Source organism: Callorhinchus milii, unplaced genomic scaffold (assembly GCF_018977255.1).
Source record: "Callorhinchus milii isolate IMCB2004 unplaced genomic scaffold, IMCB_Cmil_1.0 Scaffold1, whole genome shotgun sequence".
Taxonomy (NCBI): domain Eukaryota; kingdom Metazoa; phylum Chordata; class Chondrichthyes; order Chimaeriformes; family Callorhinchidae; genus Callorhinchus; species Callorhinchus milii.
The window spans coordinates 87,090,420-87,116,302 of record NW_024704742.1 but is presented as its reverse complement, the minus strand read 5'-3'; the positions used below and the strand labels follow the sequence as shown (position 1 = coordinate 87,116,302).

At 42.9% G+C, this 25,883-nt stretch overlaps 1 protein-coding gene across 1 annotated transcript in view; it reads left to right on the top strand.

The window, feature by feature from the left end:
* pgm5 (phosphoglucomutase 5) overlaps window positions 1-22,673 on the top strand; it is a 119,529-nt gene extending 96,856 nt beyond the window's left edge. The window contains exons 9-11 of the mRNA XM_007892643.2: window positions 10,294-10,477; window positions 15,172-15,306; window positions 22,133-22,673. Of these exons, the coding sequence (XP_007890834.1) occupies window positions 10,294-10,477; window positions 15,172-15,306; window positions 22,133-22,222 (409 nt within the window). The 3' untranslated portion in view covers window positions 22,223-22,673. The remainder of the gene's footprint in view (window positions 1-10,293; window positions 10,478-15,171; window positions 15,307-22,132) is intronic.
* The last annotated feature ends 3,210 nt before the right edge of the window (window positions 22,674-25,883 follow it).

The following is a 25,883-nucleotide window of genomic DNA, read 5'->3' as shown; positions in this document are numbered from 1 at the left end:
ACTCCCAGATCATGTGCCATCGAATTAAAGCAGATGTCGTGTATCTGTTTACAGTCGTGAAAAGTAGAACAGTTTGACACTGTGAGGGCTCAAGGCATCAGTGTGAGGGCAAATGTCATTGACGTCCATGGGAGAGTAATGCCTCTTCACATGATAATGAGTAAGATTATTCTGGGCAATGTGTTTGAGGAGAAAGCAATCCATGAGGACTGGCAACAAGGACCACAACAGCAATAATTTGCACTTGTATAGTATCTTCCATGTAGGGTGAACTTCTCAAATCGCTTTACAAAGACAGGGCGGGAGGACAAGTTGAGACAGAAATAGGGTGTGAGTGTGTGTGTGTGTGTAGGGGAGATGGCCGAAGGCGAAGTCATTGGATTCATAAAATTCAGGTCATTGCTGATGTCACTGTGTTATGCCCAGCAAGCAGGAAGGGATGTTGGAGGTGACATTTTTAGCACAAGAACTACCAGGTGGCTGCCTGCATGTGCAATGAATGCATTATAAACAAATCAACATTGTAATGAAGCACGTTATAACATGGCTTTTGAAAACAGAGCAGGAGAAGCGGAGGCAGAACAATGCAACATTGCGTATTGTTAATCCACTGAACATTACAGTAATAATTTTTAGACTTTATCTGTACAAAAACTCCCGAAGAAACGTTTGTCCTGCTCTGTAATATTCACTTCATTTCTGATTGATCTCATTTTGTAAAACACTTCGAAATGTTTCTTTCATGAGGAAGCCGTTATATAAATACAAGATGTTGCTGTATTAAGATTGTACATGGTTAACAATATTGGCTGAGGAAGCCTTGCCCTGTTAGATTGAGCCTTTGTTTCCAATTTGGGATTGCAATGTATAGCTCTGGTAGGGAGCTTGTAAAGTAGTCACACAATGGACTCATCAGCGTTTCGCCCTCAAAATACACAGTCACTAAACTTTACAATATATTCTGCGAAGTGCTTTGAGATGTCTTAATGGCATGATAAATCAAATGCAAGGATTATTATTATTAGATACCTTCTGTGCTGCAAATTCTATGATTCTGTGATACTTCTGTCACTGTTTATTTTTGTAAAACTTTGAACCTAAGATCGATTTAAACAAGTTGTACTGATTTTGTGCTTTACAGGTAGGATGAGTGTGTCTAAGTGCATTACCGAGGTGATAAGCAGCAGTGAGGGGAGGGTTTTGAATAGATTTCATCAGGTCCCTTTGCAAGATGAAAGTGAACTGATTTGATTTTACTCCACTTCACTCCTAGTGCACTGCAGCTCTGTTCCCACAAGATCCAGTCACATTCTACATTTCTCTTTCAGAAGCACAGGGTTTCTGCTGAAGCCACTGTATCAAATGCAAGGATAATTATTGTAAAAATTTTAAGAAACATCTTGAAGCGCTTTACAAAATTAGATGAATTAGAAATGAAATGGACGATGCAGTCATCCATGAGCACTTCACACAAAATCCCTGCACTTTACAGTAAAATCCCAGGAAATGTTTTGAGACTTCCTCTCAATGTGAAAGGCTCTATATCAAATGCAAGAATTATTATTGTTATAATTTTCAATAATTATTATTGCTGTACTGCCAAGAGGTGAGCACTCTGCCAACTCTGGTTTCACACATGCTCGAAGGTGCCAACATGTTGTCAGATTTGCCCACAGATCGAGAGTAACCGATGCTTGTTGTTGTTTTGTTGTTTCCTCTAAGCATGCTACTGTGGAATTCAATAAACCTCACACTCAAGTTGAAATAAATAGTTTCTCTTCAACATTTTTTTGGTCTTTTCCACGCCAGTATTAAACATGCATGTACATTCGCTATCATTTGTCAGAGTTACTGGCAGAAATATGGTGTCATCCAACTCTTCTGGGTTTATGCCTAATGATTCTTAGTTTGACTGCAAATTATTCAATCTCAATTAGACAGAATGTTGGACAGATCCCAGGATCCCAGCAGTTCAGATCAGTTCAGTTTGTTGCTATAAGGTCCCTGAGTGTTTTACAGCAATTATTGTGAATAGGCCATGACCAGGGTAGAATTTGAAGTATAGATTATGAAAAAAAACAATTTATCACTAAACCAGAAAACAATTTGATTTTAATCAAAGAAAATAAATTGTTTTGCTGGACAGAAAATAACTAGGATGATTAGGAGAGCATCCTGCAACCTCTTCCTTCCTTTCCTTTCAGCCTTTCAGCACTTTGGGACGCCCTTCTGGCATGAAAGGAGCTTATATGAATGTAATTTATAAATAAGTGAAGTCCTGTAGCTTATTGATTAGAGCACTTGCCTTGCAAGTGAGAGACCTGGGTTCGATTCCCGGCAGGGCAAAACGATGGGCAAGTTTTTTTACTCCACACGCCTCTATTTACCTAGCAGTAAGTAGGAACCTGGTTGTTAAGTCAATTGGCCGATCATTTTTCCGGGAGTAATAAGTCCTTCAAAAAAATAATAATAAATTGGTCACTCAATGCACGACTGTTTGCGGGACACTGCTGTGTGCAATTGGCTGCACATTTCGCCCACAATATATACAGTCAATTCACTTTACAGTATATTCTGTGAAGCACTTTGAGATGTCTTGAAGGCGTTAGATCAAATGCAAGGATTATTATAAATGTAATTTGTTGTTCTTTCTCCCTCCCTCCCTCCCTCCCACAAATGTCTGTTGATAATCATTCTGCAACTGCGTGCATGAGGGGACTTAAGCAGCGAGTGACTAATGCTAGAGAGGGTTGAATCCCCGAAATCTACCTACAGCTCACCTCTTTACTCAGCTCTCTCCCCCGCCCCCAAGATTATTTTCATTGTTGCCTGTGGGCAGTAGTGAATGTGGGTTTAAAGACAGACACAGACTACTTGTCCCGAATGGCTTGTTTTCATGCTGTAGCAGTCTGTGTAATTCTATTTCAATAAATAGTCTTTATGTTGCCAAGAATAGACGTGTTACCAAGCGATTGCCAGTTAAAATCCTTCAGCCACTCAGTCTGCGGGTAACTGCATGATTCTGGGAAAAGTAGATGTGAAAATGTACAGTTGGAACAGGACCTAATTTGGAATTTGGACCTTGTTGCAAATTCAAACCTTCCACACGTTTGAATTGACCTCCAAAAGGCCTCACTTTGTCGTGGCAAACATAAACTTTTAATTTCACACTTTCCTTTCGCTTGTGTGTTTAATTGACTTTGTGAAGCCTCAGGCATCAGGAAACATTCTGAACTGATCTATAAGGAATGTATTTCCATCGCTGTTCCCTAGCATCGGATTGCATTTAGTAAAGTTGTTAATGGCCTCCACTGTGACATCCCGTTGTGCTCTCGTTTGTGGTGCTCGAACAGGGCCTCTCAGCCTGGTTTGACCACCACTAACAACCACTCAACTTCACCAAAATGTAATGATCTATCAGCAGCAATTCAATTTTATTCTTGAAAGCCTGAATTCTCTCCAGAACCAGGCTACACACACCCATAAATAATAATGATTAATAAAACTAAGCCTTGCATTTGATATAGCATCTGGAACATCAAAAAGTGCTTCATAAGTATTTAGTAGACGAATGTGGCAGTCAATTTGAAAACAGCAAAAAAGTTTATCTGAGTATTTGTTGGCCCCAGGAGAAACGTCATTCTCTTTTCCAGTAGTGCCATTGCATCTTTAATGTCCACCTGAACAGGAAGGTGGGACCTTAGTTTAACATTTCATCTGAAGGACGGCATCTCTGGCAATGCTGTACACTTCCAGGACTAGCGAAGCAGGCCTTTTTAGTCCATTTGATTTCATCGTTCCAGTATACCCACCCTACCACCCTATAGCCACCCTACCATCCTACCATCACAGCATTGAGCTGCTTCTTAAATGAGCCCAATGGGCTATCCTTAATATTCTTGATAACTCGCCCCAGTTGTTAACTACCCTCTGGGTAAAGAAATACTTCCTGACGCCTGTCTTGAAACTACCTTTACAACCCTGAATGCTTCCACTTGTTCTGCTGCCCAAAAGTATTTTTCTGGATTTACTTTCTCAATTCCATTTAAAATTGTACAGATCTCTAAAACGTCCCCTCTGAGACATCTATTTTCAAGGTTGAAGTGGCCTAGTTTGTCTAATTGTTGCTCATTGCTCATTCTTCTAACACTGGGTTCTCCTCTGCACTGCCTCTTTATGTCTTGGTGACTAGAGCTCTATACTGCCTGACAAGAGTTTGAGTATGACATCTGGGGATCTGAACTCAATATAGCCCAGATTTTCATTGTTTATAGCTGCCTCACGTTGTTTTGACTTGTCCTGACTCTTGACTGTCCAGTGCCTTAGGACGTCCTCCCGACGTGAATGGTGCTCTATAACTGTAATCTTGTTGTTGGTGGTGGTGGTGGTGGTGAGCACTGAGCCGGCTAATACCTCTAGGTCTCATTCAGCTTCCACCTGGCAAGTTCTATCAGATCCATGGAGAATGTGTGGGTTGTATATGCCGCAGATCTGTCTGTCCGTTTGGTCAAAACTCCCTCTCTTGCCTTTTCTGCCTGCTGATCCTTCACAAGTCCTCTGAAGTGTTCTGAGCATTCAACCAATGTAAAAAGAGCTATACAAGGGCAAGTTGTTGGTGAAACTGAGGCAACTTAAAAGGAGCCAGTCTGTTGTATCACCCAATAATGTTTTTGGTTTGTTTCAGGATCAGATCATATTCGAGAGAAAGATGGTCTCTGGGCTGTCCTTGCATGGCTCTCTATCCTTGTGGCAAGAAAGCAGAGTGTGGAAGAGTTAATGAAGGAACACTGGGCAAGATTTGGTCGTAATTATTACTGCAGGTGAGAACAGAAATTGAACACAGACCACAGATTGCCGCCCACATACTTACCCAGACCAAACTCCAAACCCACATCTCACCAGTTCTGGCCAGGTTTCACTAGCTCCCCATCACCGAATGGATTGACTTCAAGATCCCCACACTCGTGTTCAAATCCCTTCACTCTCTGGCACCTTCCTACTTCTCCGACCTCCTCATTTCCCAATACACCACCCAGTGCCTCCGCTCGACTGACATCGGCCTCCTACTTGTCCCTCGCACTCTCCGTCCCATCATTGGAGATCGTGCTTTCAGGCACTACACCCCGAAACTCTGGAACACTTCTCAGTCTCTCCACCTTGCTCCCTCTCTCCCCTTTTTCAAGTCCCGCCTGAAGACCTTCCTCTTCGACTGCTTATGGCCAACACCAACCCCCCCACCCTCGGCTCGGAGTTAGGCTCCACCACTGTTAAGCACTTGGAGATGCTACCCTGAGTGGAGGGCGCTATATAAGTCCCAAGTTGTTGTTTGTCAATGAGGTTCAATGATTTACCATCTAATGTTGACCTGCGTTCCTGTGGTCTGCAACCCTAATTTTGACTCTTAAAAAACTTACCCTCAATCCCGCCAACCTTGGCCACTACTGCCCTATCTCAAACCTGCCCTTCCTTGCCAAAGCTCTGGAATGTGTTGTTGCCAACCAACTTCGCACACACCTCTCCCTACAAACTCTATTCAAACCCTTCAGTCCGGTTTCCACCCTGCCCACAATATAGAGACAGCGCTTGTGAAAGTCACAAACAACAACAACAACAACATGATTGCATTTATAGAGCGCCTTTCACGTCGGGAGGACGTCCCAAGGCGCTGGACAGTTGGCTCGGGACCCGAGCAGGGGGGAAATGGTCAGGGTGAGGGGAGGGAAGGGAGGGAGCGAGGAGGGGTAGAGAGTCGAGAGGGGAGCTGAAGGCACGGTTGAAGAGAAAGGTCTTGAGACCGGCCTTGAAGGAGGAAAGGGAGGAAGCAAAGCGAAGGCACTGGGGGATGGAGTTCCAGAGCCTAGGGGCTGAGAGGCTGAAAGCCCGGCCACCGATGGTAGGGTGGTTAGGGCGGGGGATGTGGAGCAAACCGGAGCCAGAGGAACAGAGGGTACGGGCAGGTAAGTAGGGTTATAGTAGGTCGGAGAGGTAGGAAGGTGCAAGGCACTTGTATAGTATCTTCTGGGGGATGGAGAGCCAGTGGAGGCGAGCGAGGGTGGGAGTGATGTGGTCGTGAAGCCTGGTGCGGGACAGTACACGAGCTGCAGAGTCTTGAATGACCTGCAGCTTGTGGAGGGAGGTGCCGGGAAGGCCGGTGAGGAGAGAGCTCCTGTAGTCCAGCCTTGAGGTGATAAAGGTGTGGACCAGTGTTTCAGCAGCGTGAGGGGTAAGGTAGTGCCGTAGTCTGACGATGTTCCGGAGGTGATGGAAGGCGGTGCCAGTTGTGGCGCGGATGTGGGGAAGAAAGGACAGCTCAGGGTCGAACAAAACCCCGAGGTTCCTGACTGGCTCTGAAAGGTGGATAGTGCAGCCTTGGATGCTGATGCTGTCAGCGCCTGAGGTGCGGAGGCGCTGACGTGAGCCAATCAGGAGGGCCTCAGTTTTGCGCACGTTGAGCTGAAGAAAGTTGTCTCTCGTCCAGGACTCGATGTTGGACAGGCAGCTGTCAGGACATCGGTGGTCGTGGAGTTGAGGGTTGAAGAGGAAAGGTAGAGTTGGGTGTCATCCGCATACATGTGGAAGTTAACTCCATGTCTGCGGATGATGTCACCGATGGGGGAGCATATAGAGGGTGAAGAGGAGGGGACCGAGGACAGAGCCCTGAGGGACACCGCACGAGACAGTGCGGAGGCTGGAGGAAAAGCGGTTTGCAGAGACAAAATGAAGACGGTGGGAGAGGTAGGACCTAAACCACTCAAGGACAGGGCCTTGAAGGTTGAGGTGGGAGGACAAGCGGTCGAGGAGGATAGAGTGGTCGACCGTATCGAATGCGGCGATTGGTCGAGGAGGACGAGGAGGCAGACGGAGCACTGGTCACAGATGGTCACGATGTCATTAGTGACCTTGACCAGGGCAGTTTCCGTGCAGTTTTCCCCGACTGAAGGGGTTCAAAAAGTGAGTGGGTGGAGAGGATAGAGCGCAACTGGGAGGCGACGACTGTTTCGAGAACCTTGGACAGGAAGGGGAGGTTGGAGATGGGCCGGTAGCTTGATAGCTGCGACGCATCAAGGGAGGGTTTTTTCAGTATGGGAGTGATGGTGCAGTTTGAGGGGAATGGGAACAGAGACAGGGGAGAGGGACAGGTTAATGGTGTCTGTGAGAAGTGGGGCAAGGAGGTGGAGCTGGGAGTTAAGGAGTGGAGTGGGGATGGGGTCCAGGGAGCAGGTGGTGGGTTTCAAGGATGAGTTTGGTGACAGAGGATGGGGAAACGGGTTCGAAGGGGAGGATGGGTAGGAGTCGGAGTGTGGGAGGGAAGGGTTAGGGGGTGGGTGGAAGCTGGAGGGGCAGTGACCGCGGAGCGGATTCCCTTGATTTTCGACTCACGGAAATCCAGCATCTCCTCGCAGTGAAGGTTGGAGGAGATGACCTGCGTGTGGTGGCGGGGGGACGGAGGAGTTGGGATGTGGTAGAGAACAGAAGCCTGGGGTTGTTCTTCGCCTCCAGGATTATCCTGGAGTAGAAGGACGACTTGGCCGAGGCTAGAGTGGAGCGGTAGGTTTTGGGGAGGTCCAGCCAGATTTGCCGGTGGACCGTTAGGCCAGATTTGAGGCAGGTGCGTTCAGCGGCCCGCACCTGGCTCTTCAGTGAGCGGAGGTGGGTGGTGAACCAGGGGGAGGAGCGAGAATAAGAGACAGTACGGGAGGTGATGGGGGCAAGAGTGTCGAGTGTGGAGGAGAGGGTGTTGTGGAGGAGGGTGAGAGCAGAAGAGGGATCAGTGAGGGATGAAGGCCAGAGGGAAAGGAGTTCAGAGGACCTCAAAACAATATCCTCTCTATCTGTGACCAGGGCTCCCTCTGCCTCCTCATCATCCTGGACCTCTCCACCGCGTTCAACATGGTTGATCACACCATCCTCCTCCACCGCCTGTCCTCCATCATCCACCTCAGTGGGACCGCACTTGCCTGGTCGGAGTCCTACCTTACAAACCACTAGCACTACATTTGTGCCTATGGTTTTTCTTCTCGTTTCCACCTGGTCACCTGCGGTTTAGCCCAGGGCTCCATCCTTGGCCCACCTTCTCTTCCTCATCTATATGCTCCCCCTCAGTGATGTCATCTGCAGATGCGGGATTAACTTCCACATGTATGTGGATGACACTCAACTCTACTTTTCCATCTACAGCTGCAACCCCCAGTCCCCTGATGTTCTGTAAGTTCCCTAACAGCCCTCTGGCCTCAATATTGATTTCAACAATTTCAGACCATATCAGCCCACCTTCCCCCTCCCCCTCTTCTGTGACCATTGCCACATCATCTTAGTTCCAGATACACCTTTTCTCTCTTTGGTCTTCCTATTTTGTTGCAATTTGTTCCCCCTTTGTTTTGCAGTATTAACACCTCTATTCCCCTACTTTTTTGCAATCCGCCCCTTTGTTTTGCATCATTAACATCTCTTTAACTCATCAGCCCCAGTCCTGTACCCCATTTTCTCCTTTGTCTTCCTTGCCCTGCCTCCCCCCTCCCTGTTAACCCTTAAAAGCCTCTCTCTCCCAACATGTCTCAGTTCTGATGAAGGGTCGTGAACCCGAAACGTTGACTCACTTTCCTTTCTCCATAGATACTGCCTGACTTGCTGAGTGTTCCCTGCAACTTCTCTTTTTGTTTCAGATTTCAAGCCTCTGCAGTATTTTGCATTTTGATAATAATCTCTGCATTTGATATAGCACGTATTACATTGTAGAGATATCTCAAAAAGCTTCACAGGATTTTACACCAGCTTGTGTTTATATAGTCCTCCTCATGCAGGGTAACGTCTTAGAATGCTTACTGAAAAATGCAGTGACTATGTATTTGTAGGTTAACTCAACAGCCATTTGTGCACAGCAATGTTCCACAAATAGCCATAAAGTGAATGCCTAATTTTATCCGAGGGATTATTGGCCCAGATACTAGGAGACATTCCCTTTTCTTTTCAAACACTGCCATTGGATCTTTAACATCCACCTGAACATGCAGACAGGACCTCGAGTAAATGTCTTATCTGAAGGACAGCACCTTGTCAATGCAGCACACCCCCATTACTAGACCTTAAGTTCAAAGTCCCAATGTGGAGCTTGAACCCACAACCATATGACTCATAGGTGGAGTGCTAAGCAACTGAACCAGGATTACACCTGTCTTCACTTTGCCTATTCTATGGCACATTTGGGATAGATAACTCACCATGAGACGAAACTTAGGCAGGAACTCCAAGATGACCACTTGAAGGTACAGCACATTGGAGCTCCAAATGCACAAAGGCCCTAGATATTCCAATGCTCTTAACTTGTAATCCTGTTTTATTGTTGTTTAGTGCCATTGTGCAGCATTCACACTTTTCCCACTCTTCCTTATCATTCCTCTTTCCGTTTACATGCCAAACTAATGAAAATGGTAGACTGCGAAGCTGAACAAGATAGATTACAGGAGAATTTGAACATACTTGGAAAGTGGGCAGATCAATGGCAGATGAATTTCAATGTGGAGAAATGTAAAGTACTTCACATGGCCACAAAAAATCCTGGAAGGGATTATTATTTGAACGGAAGGAAAATAATATGTATGGAAAATGAAAAAGACCTGGGGGTCCTGATTGACAATAAATTGAAGCTGTGGCAGTGAATAAAGCAAACCAGGTGTTGGGATGTATTAAAAGATCAATAGTGGGATAATCCTGTCACTGTATAAATCATTAGTGAGACCACACTTTGGTGAGTACTGTGTACAGTTCTGGTCACCGCAGTACAAAAGGGATAGTGGTGAAATCGAGAAGATACAGAGGAGAGCACCCAAATGATTGAGGGAAGGAGGGACTGGACTATGAAGAGAGACTAAGTAAATTGGGCATGTTCACGCTGGAAAAGAGAAGATTGAGAGGCGACATGATTGCTGTAGGTAAAATTCTAAAGGGGCTACACAATATAAACCATGACAGGCTGTTTCAACTTGTCCAGAATAGTAAAACCAGAGGACATGGCCTGTGATTGAAGCGGGGTAAACTCAGAACGATTATACGGAAACACTATTTCAGTGAGCGAATAGTGAAGTTGTGGAGCAGGATCCCAAGGGAGACGGTTGAAGCAGGAAGTGTTGATTCTTTCAAACACAGATTAAATAGTTTTCTTTTAGGAAATAACATTATGGGATATATAGGTAATTTGGGACATATGTGCATGTGACCACCAGGATGGTTGGAAGGTGAACTAGATGACCTTGGTCTTTTCTTGTCTAGCATTTATGTTCTTATATTCTTATGTAGGTTTGATTATGAGGAAGTGGATTCCCGGGTCGCGCACAAATTGATGAGGGATCTCGAGGCTGTCATCACGGACCGATCCTTCGCCAGTCAGCAGTTTGCTGTTGGAAATCACAACTTCACGGTGGAGAAGACAGACAACTTTGAATACACTGACCCCGTGGACGGCATAGTGTACAGAAACCAGGTCAGAAGTCAAACTATTCTCAGCTGCCTCTTTTGTAAAACTAATGGAAAACCAATGGTTTTGAAGGCTGAATTTTGCAGAAATGTTGGTGCAGTATTACAGACGTCACTATTGATGCCACCGAGCAATGGCATGTTCTGCAGTTTTAGCTGGTCAGCCTCCAACAGTTAACCCAATGCACACTCTGGGGTCTCCAATCCTTAGCTTTTACCGTCCTGTTCCTAATACTTCCTGGGATTAGATAAGCATCCACCTGGGGTGAGAGTGTACATTCCATTCCAGACATAAGGGAATTTCAATGCATGTTGTGCAACTCAGTCATTTGGTTTGGGGGCTGTTAAGTATGGTGTTGGGTTAACACATGTGTCTCAGACCCAACTAACCACAAAAAATGCAGAGCTTTCCACACCTGTCAGCACAGCAGCCTTGTGACATAATACAAGAGAAACTTTGGGGTGATAACTTTACACAGAGTTTTGGCCTGCTTTTGACAATTTAAGGAAGGCTTCACCCATTAGGTTAAATAGTATTACAGCTGTTATGTTCATAAAATATGAGGTTGATAATACAATCCTGTAAATAAAGCTAGTCCCTGGTAACAGTGATGGAAAGCTGGTTTGTAATGAAATCCTAAAGCAAACCCACAAATGTCAGCAATGAGGAGGCCTGAGGGACCTCAAGACTCTCAAGCTCCTTACTGGTGCCTGATTGCTGTATTATTTAAGCTTTAATGAGTCTCGGAAGACAGTGTGGGATATAGCGACTATTCAGCAACAAGAAGCACTGCTGCCAGAACCGAGAAGCATTCATTATTCTAAAAAGAGGGGGAGAAAGAAACATTAAAATTTTGTTTGACATAAATTTCAAGCAGATATTATGGGATCTATTAAGCAACAAATTTCTAATGGGATTTCTTCATATAATACAATGCAATTTACACACATATATATATATATAGCAAGTCGGGACTGTTAAGCATCTTAGGAATCCTTGGGAAGGATGTCCTAATGTGCTTAACAGTCCAGGGTTGGCACCCGAGCTGGGTGTGGGAGCTGAGTGGGGTGGGAAGCAGAAGGACAACCAAAGGCATGATCGAAGAGGAAGACTGATCTTGAAAGAGCCAAGAGAGAGAGCGTGTTGGAGGGGCTCCGGGATGGAGTTCCAAAGAGTAGAGGCAGATAGGCTGAAAATTGGCCATGAATTATGGGGTGGGTAAAGTGGGGGACATGAGAAAAGCTGAGATAAGTGAAACTGCTTCAAATATACTTTCTCATTGATCAGGACCTTATGTATAATGTACTTCAGGTCACCCAAAGGAGATGACACACTGTTTTATTGTTAAGCGTTCCCATTGATTATTGATTATTATTGATTATTGATAAGTCATTGATTATTATACCCAAATATACAGAGCAAGGAAATGTCATATAATTTCATCAATAAGGTTATAATAATAATCCTGTATTTGAAATAGCACGTTTCGTGTTGAGAGGTTACTGTAAAGTCTAGTGACTGTATTTTTTATACAGGCAAACTTCCCAGCCAATTTGGTTACAGCAATGTCCCACAAATTAGTGAAGTGAGTGACCAATTTAACTGAAGGATTGTTCTCCAGGGCATTGGGAGGAACTTCCTTCTCTTTTCCTATAATACTTTGATCCCATATACTTGTAAAGAATTTATTATCGCATGTACTATTACAAAAGATTGAAAGAGCGAAGGAGGTTCAGGAAATATGGGTGTGCTGTAAGTGGGTGATACTCCATGTGCTGATCACATTAATTTACTTCAACATTATAGCTAATGTAGATTTACCCCTATAAATGATTTAGGATGTGTATGTGCATGGGCATCTTTGCACAAGTATATCATATCATCTCTATATAGAGCTTATATCCTCAGTTTGGAAAATTACCTTTTGCACCTACATTTTATATTAATTTCCACCCACAAAATATCCACCATTCGCCCACATGTTATAGCATCAATCCACTCTACAATATATTCTGTGAAGTGCTTTGAGACATCTCAATGAAGTGAAAAGGCGCTATATCAAATGCAAGGATTATTATTAATAATTTATTTATGGTCGCCAGGTGCTTGACACATGTCGAAACCAATGCTTAGGAGTATTCAAAGCAGACTGAGACTTCCACATATCTTTGCCACCTATACATGGAAATCTCCCTCTGTCTGGAATGGAAATGTGCACTCTCTCCCTGCAGGGACACACCTTGGTTTCTTAATACAGGAGAATATTAGATTCTGGTTAGCTGGAGCCGATGTTTGGAGGCTTCAGACTGTGTGTTAGTGGACCATTGGAGTTTACCTGCTAAAACTGCATAGCTTGCCATTAAGACCATTGCCTGCTTGTCTAACTAGGACCAGCCTACCTGTTAGAGCTTTGGCTTGTGGGGTCAACAGGAACATAGTGGAAAGAAAGCCACTGTCATATGCAATATGTTTACATCTCACACTGTTGATGCCTCTGTAATTGTACAGTTTACACATATAAAAAGAACCATTCGCACTGGTACTGTGGTCAGTTCTGCTGTGAGATTGAGGTTGAGGTTGAAGCTCAGAGAGTAGTGTGAATTTGGCTGTAGAACAGTCCTCCCCATGCTGGACCATACCAAAGCCCGCTTGTCATTTGGAACTGAATGGAAAACAAAAGGGATAGTGCTCCATTTTCCAGCATTGCGTCCCTTCCTGGCCCTTCATTTCCCTTCCCTTCACGAACATAGCAATGAATAATTTTTGTTAAACACTCCAAGACTATAATAAATGCAACTTGTTGTCATCTGAAAAAATGGTCAACACCATTGTTGGCCATCCTTCCAATTTCAGTCGCAAAGCAGACGTTGAAGTTAGTTCAGTAACTGTAGTTTTATTCCATTGTTTTTAAAAGAGCTTTTTATATAAACTTGGCCCAAAATCTACTTCTGGACTATTTTACTTTAATCAGTGTTTCTCCAAGGTATTTCGATTTGCGGAGCAGCAAGCATCATTTCTGCTTATTTCAAAATAAAGCAAAGATGAATCTCGACATATTTTGGTGAACATTTCAGAAAAAGCTCAGGGGTTTTCAAGTAAATCCTTCCTTCCTCACTCACAATTGATGGCTCTGTGCAGTGCATTGTATTGATGGTATATTGTTTGTCAGGTCTATTTCCTGTACTGTAACCAAAGTGCCCAGTATCCTGGAGCATAAGGAAAGCTACATCTATGACACCACCTCCCTGTGCATGTAAGGTCTTTGGCAGCCAAGTGTTTCTGTGTGCTCTGATGAGGTGCACGCTTCAGAGTGGTGTGAATTACAGCGGATGTCCCAGAATACTATATCGCTTTAAAAGCAATCTGGAGCCCAGCACGGTGGCCCTGTAACAGAGCTAACCCTAAATAGTGCTTTCTGTCTTCCCATGTAATTTATTTTATACTCAGTTGTCCATATTTCTGTCAGAATGTTTAATGGGTTTTGACAGAGAGCTCTTTATCTTGTGGATTTCTTGTGTGATTTTAATGGCACACAAACTCATTCTTTTTGTAGATAACTACTCATTCATGCTCTTATATTTATGTTCCCCTTAACCCAACAAGCCAATTTAGCGGAATGTTGTCAGGAAAAAAGTTTGAGTTAAATTGTGGAAAAGCAAAGAATGTTAAATGAATGGGGATGCGTGTATGCTGAGTGAATGTTGGTTTGCAACAGCACCAATATGGGACTGAAAGAGCCGACACAGATGTGATGGGCCAAATGGCCTTCTTCTGTGCTGTAAATTTCTACAGTTTCTCTAGCTCTTTCCACTGCTGTGTTTGGTGTTCTTTTGTTTGTAAAGGGAATCAGGCAAGATTCCTCATGGGTCCTGGGTCTGATGTACTCTCAGCTGTGTCGGAACACTGCAGGAATTCCAGTCATGTGCTGGGACATCTGCTGTCACCTCCTGTTCAAGTGTCAAATATGGCCTTGCCACAGGTCAGCACTATCCATCCCAGTAAAACACTTTAATATAACCCGTAGAATTTTGCAGCACAAGAAGAGGTAACTTGGCCCATTGTGTGCCCATGCTTGTAGTCTCTGAAAAAGCTACTCATTTACCACCACTTCCTTTGCCCTTTTATTATTCCCTTTACATGGCGAAATGTCCCCATATCAAGACTTTGAGCTTTCAGTCTTGACTGACACTCCTGTGCACTGCAGGGGTAGTGCTGCTTTGTAGAATTGCCATACTTTGGATGAGATGATAAACTGAGGACCCATCTACCTGTTCAGGTGGACGTTAAATATTCTGCAGCATTACGTAAAAGGAGAAGGGAGTGTTTCCCTATGACCTGGCCAACAATTCCCAGAAAATAAAATGGTCATTAACTTCATGAACGTTTGCGGGATATTGCTGTGCACAAATAAGTTGCCACTTTTGCCTACAAAATATACAGTCACTGCACTTTATTGTGTATCCTGTAAAGTATTTTGAGATGTTTCAATGACGTGATAATAATAATCCTTGCATTGATATAGCACTTTATCACGTCTCAAAGCTTTTCACAGAATATATTGTAAATTCAATTGACTGTGTATTTTGTGGCAAATTGCTATAAGGTCCTATATCAAATCCAAGGATTATTATTTTTATCATTATTTCTTTTTCAAGTTGTGGTGACTTGTGACAGAATTGTTGCTTATTCTCTTTCTGCAGGGGCTGCGGATGATCCTCACAGATGGCTCCAGACTCATCTTTCGGCAGAGTGGAACCAGGAGCACGGGATCCACCATCAGGATCTATGCAGAATGCTATGAACGGGACCCCACCAAAATCGACAGAGAGCCTCAGGTAACAAAAAACAACTGAAAAGCACAGTGTCTCAGAACACGATAGGAAAACATAGGAATGACATCTCCCGGTGAGACATTCACCAGTGGGCTATAACTTATGTGATTGGTAAAAGGATTTGTAACATGTGAATCCTGGAGATGCCTGGTCTGTTTCAATCTGACTTCTTGATCCTCTGTTCGCATACTGATCTCAGCTTCTACTTCCATAGAGCAGGGTTATGGTACTAGGATCCCTCATGTTGTTCCTTTATAGTGGAGTCCTGTAGCTCAGTGGTTAGAGCGCTCATCTCGCAAGCAAGAAACCTGGGTTCAATTCCCAATAGGGTGAAATGTTGGGCAAGTTTCCTTACTCCGCACGCCTCTGTTTACTTAGCAGTAAGTAGGAACCCGGTTGTTAGTCGATTGTCGGGTTGCTTTTCCAGGCATAATAATTCCTTCAAAAAAAAATTGGTCGCTTCAATCCACGACTGTTTGTGGGACACTGCTGTGTGCAATTGGCTGCCGTGTTTCACCCACAAAGTATACAGTCAATTCACTTTACAGTATATTCTGTGAAGTGCTTTGGGACGTCTCGAAGGCTTGATAAGGCACTATATCAAATGCAAGGATTATTATTATTATATATCAATGACCTGGATTCACAGACCCAGTGTAAAACAGCTAAATTTGCAGATGATACCAAGTTGGGGGGGACCGGTGGAATTAGAGAGCTTTGTAGGGTATGCACATGGGCTGATTGCTGACAAATGAAGTATAATACTGATAAGTGCAAGCTACTGCAGATAGGATCCAAGAATAGGAAACACAAGTACTGCATGAATGAGATTGAACTTTACAAACAGGGTGTTAGTTGACTTGTCGCTCACTATGTCGAAACAAGGCAAACAGGGCTATGTTGCTAAATCAGGTGAGTTTAGATCTCCAGATGTCACACTTAGTCTATACAATGCTCTGGTCAGACCGCACCTTGAATACTGTGTACAGCTCTGGTCACTGTGACATAAAAGAGTTATCCGAGCCCTAGAGGCAGTGCAGAGGAGAGCAAAGCGGATGTTAGAGGAACGAGCTATGAGCAACAACTATACAGGCTAGGGCTCTTCAGTTTTGAGAGAAGACGACTCAGGGAATCTCCTAGAGGTGCATAAAATTTTAAATGAGTTTGAAAAAGTAAACCCGGACCAATATTTTAGGGTGTATTATAACAATAATAATAATAATAATAATAATCCTTGCATTTGATATAGCACTTTTCACGTCTGGAAGACATCCCACAGCGCTTCACAGAACACAGTGTAAAGTGAATTGACTGTATATTTTTTGTGGGCGAACGCGGCAGCCAATTGTGCACAGCAATGTCCCACAAACAGTCGTAGATTGAAAATGACCAATTTTATTATTGTTTTTGGTTTTTTGGAGGGATTATTATTAGGCGTGTGGAGTAAGGAAACTTGCCCAAGGTTTCGCCCTGCCTGGAATTGAACCATTGCAGACAAGTTGGGAGGAGTGGGTGAGGATGTCTTCATTGGCTGTCTCAGCTGTATTTCTCCACAAAGTGAACATCCCCACTGGTGATGATGAACACATCACGCATCACAATTTCCTGTAACTTTTGCCATGATAAAGTCAAGACACATGCGGTGGGCTGGAACATTTCAAAGGGCAATTTTTTGCATCCATGCAACTCCTTGACTGGCCAGCGCCTTGGGATGTCCTCTTCACGTGAAAGCTGTTATATACAAATTTCATTTGTTGTTGTTGTATCTTGTTGCCCATTTTTAGGCATGCTTTGTAAAAAAAGGTGGTCAAACGTTTTATTGTGAATGAATTGCACCTTTAAAAGCAATTGTTTGGGCAGCCTTAGCACATGTTCTGAATAGATAGCTGTTTAATCATCCCAAAATAGATGGCTCCAGTGTAGTCTGCTCAGACCCTGGCACAGTGCTGGAGAAACATTTTTAAAGTTCCTTCCATTTGATGAGTCGGAATCTCGTTTTGAAATGTGACGCTTTGGGCTTGGCCACATGCACCTCGGTGTTCTCCTTCCCCTCAAGTACGTTTCTCTCTTCCTCTTCGATTTACTATTTCATGCATACCGAGCAATGGAAATACTAAAAGGAATCAAATGTAGGGATTTTTTTTGGTGCACACGAGGAAATTGCCATGACGTCTGGTGGAAAGTGCATGTTTGGTCAATGGGTGAGGACAGGATAGGGCACTTGTGTCATATTCCACCCCTACATTGATGAATGAGCCACTGACTCTTGAATGAGGAATGGTCATTTGGATGAGGTAATTCAAAGATACTTGAAAGTGTATGCGCTTGTGATAGTGCGTACTCATGTGTATGTTTGTGTGTCTGTATGGGTGAGTGTGAGGGTGATGATGATGGTGGTGGTGGGGCAAATATTTTTGCTTTGGCCTAATAAAAGTTTGCCTTGTTTTGTGATCTTGGTCCATGAAGCGTAACTACAGTGAAAGGGTAATAAAGATCACACTGATGTGTTGGTCCTGAAAGCAATAGGTTTTGCATGTTAGGTACATTTACTATAGGGAGGAGCTTTAGTGAGACCCCACTATAATACACACTTCGTCATAGCGTGGTTTCACTGAATAGGCAGATGCCCTGTGGAGCCTCCGATGGCTACAAATTGACCGGCTTCAGGTCACCAGTTTGTTGCCGAGGTCACTTCCTGTGTGCAGCACAGCAATACGCAGGAAGTGACCTCAATGGCAACCTGATAACCCGTGAGTTGATCATTTTTTTTAAGTTTGGAAGCCGGACAGCTTTCTGCACACGTAAGCAGTGTGCCTCGTCAAGTGATATTTGGGGATATTTTGGACCCTCCCCTTCCCCCTGCCAGGTTCTAACAGAGGTCTACTGTACTTAATAGAGACTGCACTACGTGATACTAAACTCGCATCTCGTTTTGAAAAATATGTGACTCTTTTTCCATTTCCTTGTTTTATACACTGGAATCATTTAGGAATCTGCCAGCTAAACTGTGAATTGGTCATTCACTTCAAGTTGGATTTTCCTGTGGGCAAAATTAACATTCAACAGCAGAAACAGTTACAAAATTCAATGGTAAATACCTGTGTAGTGTTTTCAGACTTTTTGACATGATAAGCATTATCACAAGCGAGGATTATAAATATTACACTATACAAGAGCAGAAATAAATTGCATTTAAAGTAATTGGGAGTTTGAGAATCATGGGATCTTTAAACATTCATCTGAACAGTTGGACAGGGCCACAATTTTTCACTCCAATAAGTAAAGTAACTTTTTTTTCCCACTAGAGGGAGGCAAAATCAGCAAGGAAGCTTTGCATTATCTAAATTCAATTTCTTCCTTTATCTCTTGTCCACCACAAGTGCCATTCACCCAAAACTTTGCAACTCCCTTCATTTCCCATAATCAAGTTCCCCAAACTCATTGCTACCATCCTTGCTGGACTCCGCTGGCTCTCTGTTACCCAAATGATTGACTTAAAATTCTCATCCTGACTTTAAAATTACTTCATGGCCTTGTCCACTATTTGATCTCCTGCTGTCTTAACTCCCCGCTACATTCCCTCCATGCTGCCAACTCAGTCCTCCTTCTCATCATTGACTCAAGATCAGTGAACGAGCCTTCAGCCACCATGGTTTGGCTCTCTGGAACTCCCTCCTAAATCTCTCCATGTTGCCCTTCACTTTCCACTTTCAAAACATTTCGAAAAGTACATCTCACACCAACAATTGTATTGTTTTACATCTTCCAATAACTGAGATCAGATGCTGCCCTTGCCATCTCTTCTTGCAGTTAATGGTGTTTGTGAGGAATCAGAGAAAAAAATGTGTAGCAGAAATAAATGAAAGATATCCATCTGTTTATTTAAAAATGCCTGCAAAGCTTTATTACAGTTAAAGTATCATTTTTCTTTTTGCAAAAATTGCTTTACTCTTTATCTAAAATGTTCAGGGAATTAAGTAAATCCTCATGCGCTGCTCGACTCGAACTGAAGCACTAAATTATATGTCACATGTATTCACAGTAAAAAGGCACACAACATCAAAAATTTATACAGTCTTTCACATCAGGAGGATGTCTCAAAGTGTTTCACTTAGCTCCCCGGGACCCTCGGGGGTGGGTGGGGGGAAAAGGTGGCTGAAAAGGTGGTGGATAAGATAGATCTTAAGGTGGGATTTCAGAAAGGGGGGAGGGACTGGAGCGGAGGAAGTTTGGGATGTAATTTCAGAGAACTGGGGTAGAATGGTGTTCATTTGAAAGGCATTTTTGCAAGCGAAAGACCTGAGTTCAATTCCAGGCAGGGCGAAACCTTGGGCAAGTTTCCTTACTCCACACGCCTAATAATAATCCCTCCAAAAAAAACAAAAATAATAATTAAATTGGTCATTTTGAATCTACGACTGTTTGTGGGACATTGCTGTGCGCAATTGGCTGCTGCATTCGCCCACAAATATAGTCAATTCACTTTACAGTGTGTTCTGTGAAGCGCTTTGGGACGTCCTCCCAACGTGAAAAGCGCTATATCAAATGCAAGGATTATTATTATTATTATTATTTTTAAATAATTGGCAAATGTTGTTCACCTCTGCCTCAGCTCTAGCCAGTGACCACAAAGGCTAGACATGTAGCAACACACAACATGCCACTCATAATGTGGCCAGTGTGAGTTGATATAAAATGCCCCAGTTCATCGTGGGTCGCTTCATAGCTTACTGTCGCTACCACCTTCTTGCCTGACCTGTACATTATTATACTGTATTTCAAGTCATGCACTCTGTTCAAACCCGAGGGGTGAGATTAATATTGGCTAATCATGGGTTCATGGTCACATAGTGAATACTGGGCACTTGTATGATTAACACAGACTGTACAGCCTAACAAAGCAGCTTAGTTGGGCTTGCAGTTACAGCTATTGTGCCACAAGGAGGCACTCTTGATTCATGTTTCAAACGGTAAAATATATAATAAACTGCACATTTCCAAATGAATTTTTTAAACACACCAAGGAGACGTCCCATTAATTTTCTTGCATGAGTAGCAGTAAAAGCACATCACCTGTCATATTCCTAACCAGGCAGAGTCTATAACAGCCGTTTTTGGTGTGTTTTGCCCTTAGCAACACAGGATGAGCTTGTGAGACCTGCTATTTTCGGATTGGCACTTCTGTAGCATGCCTTTAGAAAAATAATTGTTTAGTATTTGTACGTGTATGTTTCAAACTATTTGAAGGCGAAAGATTGATGGATCAAATGGACTTCACCATCAGAGCATCTCTCATTATCGTTTTGAGAGGGAGTTATGATAAACTTGATGCTCCAAGTATCATCTCTATCTATGTACCTAGATAAAGGTACATTTATGTAACTGCATTTTTCCCAATGAGGAATTCTTGATCTGAGCACATCTATAGACCCTGCCTCCCCAGCCACTAGGCACCTCTGATGATATATGTACAGGGCCAAACCGGACCCGAGGCAGAGTGGCTCCTTTTAGTTAAATAAAGATGTGTGATTTAGCTCATCCTGGGAGCTAGTCCAGTGCCATCTGGCTTTGGCAAAGCACAGTATCCACTGGATCCAGGTTTACACATTGTTAGGGCAGGGTAGCATTTGAACAGCTGCCCTTGTTATACAGTATTCATAAGATAACACAAGATTGGTTTGGATAAAGGAGATCCTTTGGCCAATCTGATGTCATCCTTCCAGAATACCCACCCTACCCTTCCCCTCCATCAGCTTATTAAGCTGTTATTCGTAGCTCTCTCGTCTCTGAATCAGAAGATTCAAGCTCTATGTCTCACAGCAGGACTTTAAGTTCCAAGTGTATATCTGACATACAATGCAGTGCTGGGAGGGTGTTGCATTGTCAGATGAGATATTTAACTAAAGTCCTGTCCACCTGTTCAGGTGTACGTTAAGATCCCGTGGCTCTATTCTAAATGTGAGTTTCTCTTAGCGCCTTGACCAACAAATCCCCAGATAAAATTGATCATTCACATGGCTGTAAAACAAGTGACCTCCAGTACTGCTTCCGGGTCATCAGGTCCCTACCAACATCACTTCCCATAACTGCAGGTCACAGGAGAGCATTATAAGCGAATTGATGCAAAGTATTTTGATAGCAGGAGTGGCTTTTTAAATGGTCTTTATAGCAGAGATCAATGGCAGCCCAGGTAACCAAAAATCACCACGACGCAAGGAAAACCAAAGGACTTCTGAAGTGTTTGATGGTTTTTGGCGATTTTTTTTTCTCTTTTACATCAGAAAGTAGACACTTTAACATGCGGTGTATGAGCTGAGGAGTGCTCAGTTACTGTTTGTTGCTCATAGCTCTGCACTGGAAAATTTGCATACACAATTCGCTTCAGCTCCACTCTCAGCACTGACCACCTCCACTTTGCTGACATATGTGGAGTCCTGTAGCTGTGGAGTCCTGTAGCTCAGTGGTTAGAGCACTCGCTTTGCAAGTGAGAGACCTGAGTTCAATTCCAGGCAGAGGGCGAAACCTTGGGCAAGTTTCCTTACTCCACACGCCTAATAATAATCCCTCCAAAAAACCAAAAACAATAATTAAATTGGTCATTTTCAATCTACGACTGTTTGTGGGACATTGCTGTGCGCAATTGGCTGCCGCGTTCGCCCACAAATATACAGTCAATTCACTTTACAGTGTGTTCGGTGAAGTGCTTTGGGACGTCCTCCCGACGTGAAAAGTGCTATATCAAATGCAAGGATTATTATTATTAGATTTCAAGAGATGTTTTTCATGGAGCCTTGTAATCTGAGGTAACCACTTTGTCCTTCTTCCACAGGTGGTGCTGGGCCCACTGATAGCCATCGCACTTAAGATTTCACAGGTTCATGATCGGACAGCACGCAGAGGTCCTACAATCATTACCTGAGCTCACCAGCATGCACTCACGAGGGGCCAAGAGAGATGTTATTTTCTTTCTGTTGACGTTCTGCTTGAGATTTTCACATCAGCCGCCTGTACTGTTACATCTTCCTTCCTTCTGAATGAAGATAATGTGAAAAAAAAAGGGAAAATTAAACAAACAATTTGTAAAATTACAAGGTTACTCAACTTTTGCTTTTTATGTGCTTGTGTTAACTATACTTGTGTATTTTACAAAGAGCTACTGTGTTATTCTTGCATGATGTGTTTGAGTTACCAATTCCTATATAAGAGGACTGTGTGTTGGTCAGTGACACTTATATTTTACTTCAGTGTAGTCACTCGTGGCTTTGTGCAATTATAATTGTAAGCCATTGTTATGTAAGCCAAAGCAATTGTAAGCCATCGTTAATGATTCAAATAGTCAAGTGCTTTCAACTTGTTAATTTTTTCCAAGTATTATTAAAATATTGCTATCAAAATGCTTGTGAGTTTAGTTATTGCACTTGAGGGTGGTGCTTAAAGCAAGGTCTATGCAGTTGTGACCTGAAATCACTGATCAGGTCTTAGACCCTGAGCCTGAACTCCCCTTGTAAGTGCTCCAAGACATTACACCACATGAAAGCGCTACATAAATATAAGTTGTTGTAGGCTATGCTTTATACAGTATTTGACATAAAAAGTATGGTGACCCTGTTAAGTCCTTAAATGAAATGCCGCTGTAATATTTAAGACTAATATTGCGCTTTAGCGCAGTTAATTTAAAATACTTATTCAACACTTTTTTTTAGAAAGACGTATTGTTACGGTCCACTTCTCTTGATCATCGTTAACCACGAAACAAAAAGGTTCTTGTTTCTGTGTATCCAATTTCATACTTGATATGCAAATATTTTTCTGATCCAGTTACACTTGGCATCGCCCTATCTTCTAAATTTCAGTATAATGAAAACATCATGAACTACTTAATAATATAATATATAATATAATCCTTGCATTTGATATAGCGCTTTTCACGTCGGGAGGACGTCCCAAAGCGCTTCACAGAATAGACTGTAAAGTGAATTGACTGTATATTTGTGGGCGAACGCGGCAGCCAATTGCGCACAGCAATGTCCCACAAACAGTCGTAGATTGAAAATGACCAATTTATTATTGTTTAGTTTTGGAGGGATTATTATTAGGCTCTGTGTGGAGTAAGGAAACTTGCCCAAGGTTTCGCCCTCTGCCTGGAATTGAACTCAGGTCTCTCGCTTGCAAAATGAGTGCTCTAACCACTGAGCTACAGGACTCCACAAATGCTTCAGTTACAAGACCACCATAAAGTAACACTGAAATTCCATTTTAATAGCATCATAACACTGTAATATTTGATCACCGGCATTTTTTAAACAGAAATAGGAACAAAAATATTGTAACGTGAACCCAGACAGACAGAGCGACAGATATTATTCAGAAGTTATAGTTCTCATAGCCCAGCGCCTCTGGGATGTCAAAACCGTTTAACCCTCTAGCCCTCTGTGCTTCCAGCTCAGGCCCACAGAAGTCATTCTGAATTCCAACAGGCCAGTTCTCTCTGGACCCTGTGTTAGGCCATAGACTTTCTAAGTTCTCTCCTCCACCAGTAGCAGCACCTCCCGTGCTGCAGTCTAGGGCAAAGAAAGCCTAGTAAGGTTAGAGCACTCCCTTTATCCAGAACAAGACCCATCCTCTCTCTCCAGTTACAATCCAACTTAGCTGGCTTCCTGTTCAGACTTTGTTACAATATAATAATAATTTAATTTGATACAGTGCCTTATCAGTCATCAAGAAGTTTCAAAGCACTTCACAGGATTTTGCTGTAACGTGTAGTGACTGTATTCATGTCCCAGCACCTTGGGACATCTTCCTGATGTGAAAGGTACTATATAATGTAAATTTATCATTGTTGTAGTTTGTGGACAAATGCAGTGAACAATTTACACACAGCAATGTCTCACAAACTGCTATGAATGACCAATTTTATCTTGAGGATTCTTGGCCGAGAAACCAGGAGAAACTACCTTCTCTTTTTGAATAGGGATCTTTGTCATCCACCTTGTTGCATAACCCTTTTTAAGAGTAAATAGACAATTAATTGGGAACCAATGAAAGAAGACCAGGAAGTATAAAAAAGGAATTTGGGGAGAATAACTGGTGTGAGTTTATGGTTGGGGTATTAGACAAAAGTTACTTAATACACTAGTGTTGTGAATCATTACGTACCTGAACAGGGAGATGGGATCCTGGTTTAAGATCTCTTCCGAAGGTGGGAGCCAATAACAATACAACAGAGTGTACAACAGAGTGTCCAGGTGGAATGATAAGACCAATGTCCCAAAGTGGGGCTTGAATCCACAACTTTAGACACTCAGACGTGAGTGCTCCCAATTGAGCTAAGCTGAGAGCTGGCTGAGTGATTAGGAATTGCAACACAATCCATTATTTTCAAAGACTTTGTTGCATTGTGAAATGTTGTAGTTTCTTTAAAAGAAAGATACAAGGGTTGGCAAATGTTTATTTATGTTGCCGATTTGATGCATTAGTCTAGTGCTGGTGCAGCTGTGCCTTTGTAGCACTTGTGAATTGAAGAATTCAGCAAAACAAAGAATCCAGGAAGACCCACAAAAATTGTGCTTTGAACGTGTATCCTCAGCAACTGCTCTTTGCTTCAGTAAGTTGTTGTAATATGTACCTGTTGGCAATAATAAATTTTCCTATCCACCACTGACTTCTCAAACTTTCAGAACCTAAAATATTCTTGTGTTCTTGGATTATAATCTTAACGTTTCAAGTCCTGCCAGATTTTGGAATTTTAGTCTTAACTTGGGAAGTGGTGTTCTGCAATTCATTTCGAGGACTTTGGAAAATCAACTTCTAAATCAAAACCAAAAGTCTGTGTGATCTTAAATTTTAATACTATGATTTAAAGCTGAAAAACATGAGAAATTTGGGGCCTGAGAATTTTAAATTGCTTATATGCGATATGTGAAGCACTGGTGATAATTCAGCCTTTAAACTCATCGGATTAATTCCCTACATAGACCATGTCATGGGCTCTCCTCCCGTTTGAAGGTTCTTGACCTGAGACAGTTAAATAGTCCAGGTGAAGCTTCCAAGAAGAGAAAAGTCTCTGCAATTTCTCTCTGACACCAGAATCAATCTTAACAAATTCTGAGATATGAATCCAATGCTGCATCCAAAAGAGTGCTGTACTAACCAGTTGATTTCTACTGATGGCATTTCCATACTTTCAACAACAAAGAAACCATTGTTTTCCTGGAGATGGAAATGTAGATTTGCACTGCAACAAATGCCTCCAAAATGCTGACATAAGTTTTGGTAATCAGGTGGTGTACATTACTTGTCTAGCTAGGTACCTCTCTGCCTCTACCCTTGACTCCAGGACCACCACTGTACTGACAGAATGTTTGTCAGACATCAAGTCCTGGATGAGAGCTAACTTTCTTCAGTTGAATGTCAATAAGACTGAGGCTCTCCTGATTGACTGCTGTCAGTGGCTCCACACATCCTGCGCTGACAGCATCACCATCCATTGATGCACATTCTACCTTACTAAGCCAATCCAGAACCTTGGTATCTTGTTTGACCCTCAACTATCCTTTCTACCCCACATCCATATCATAACC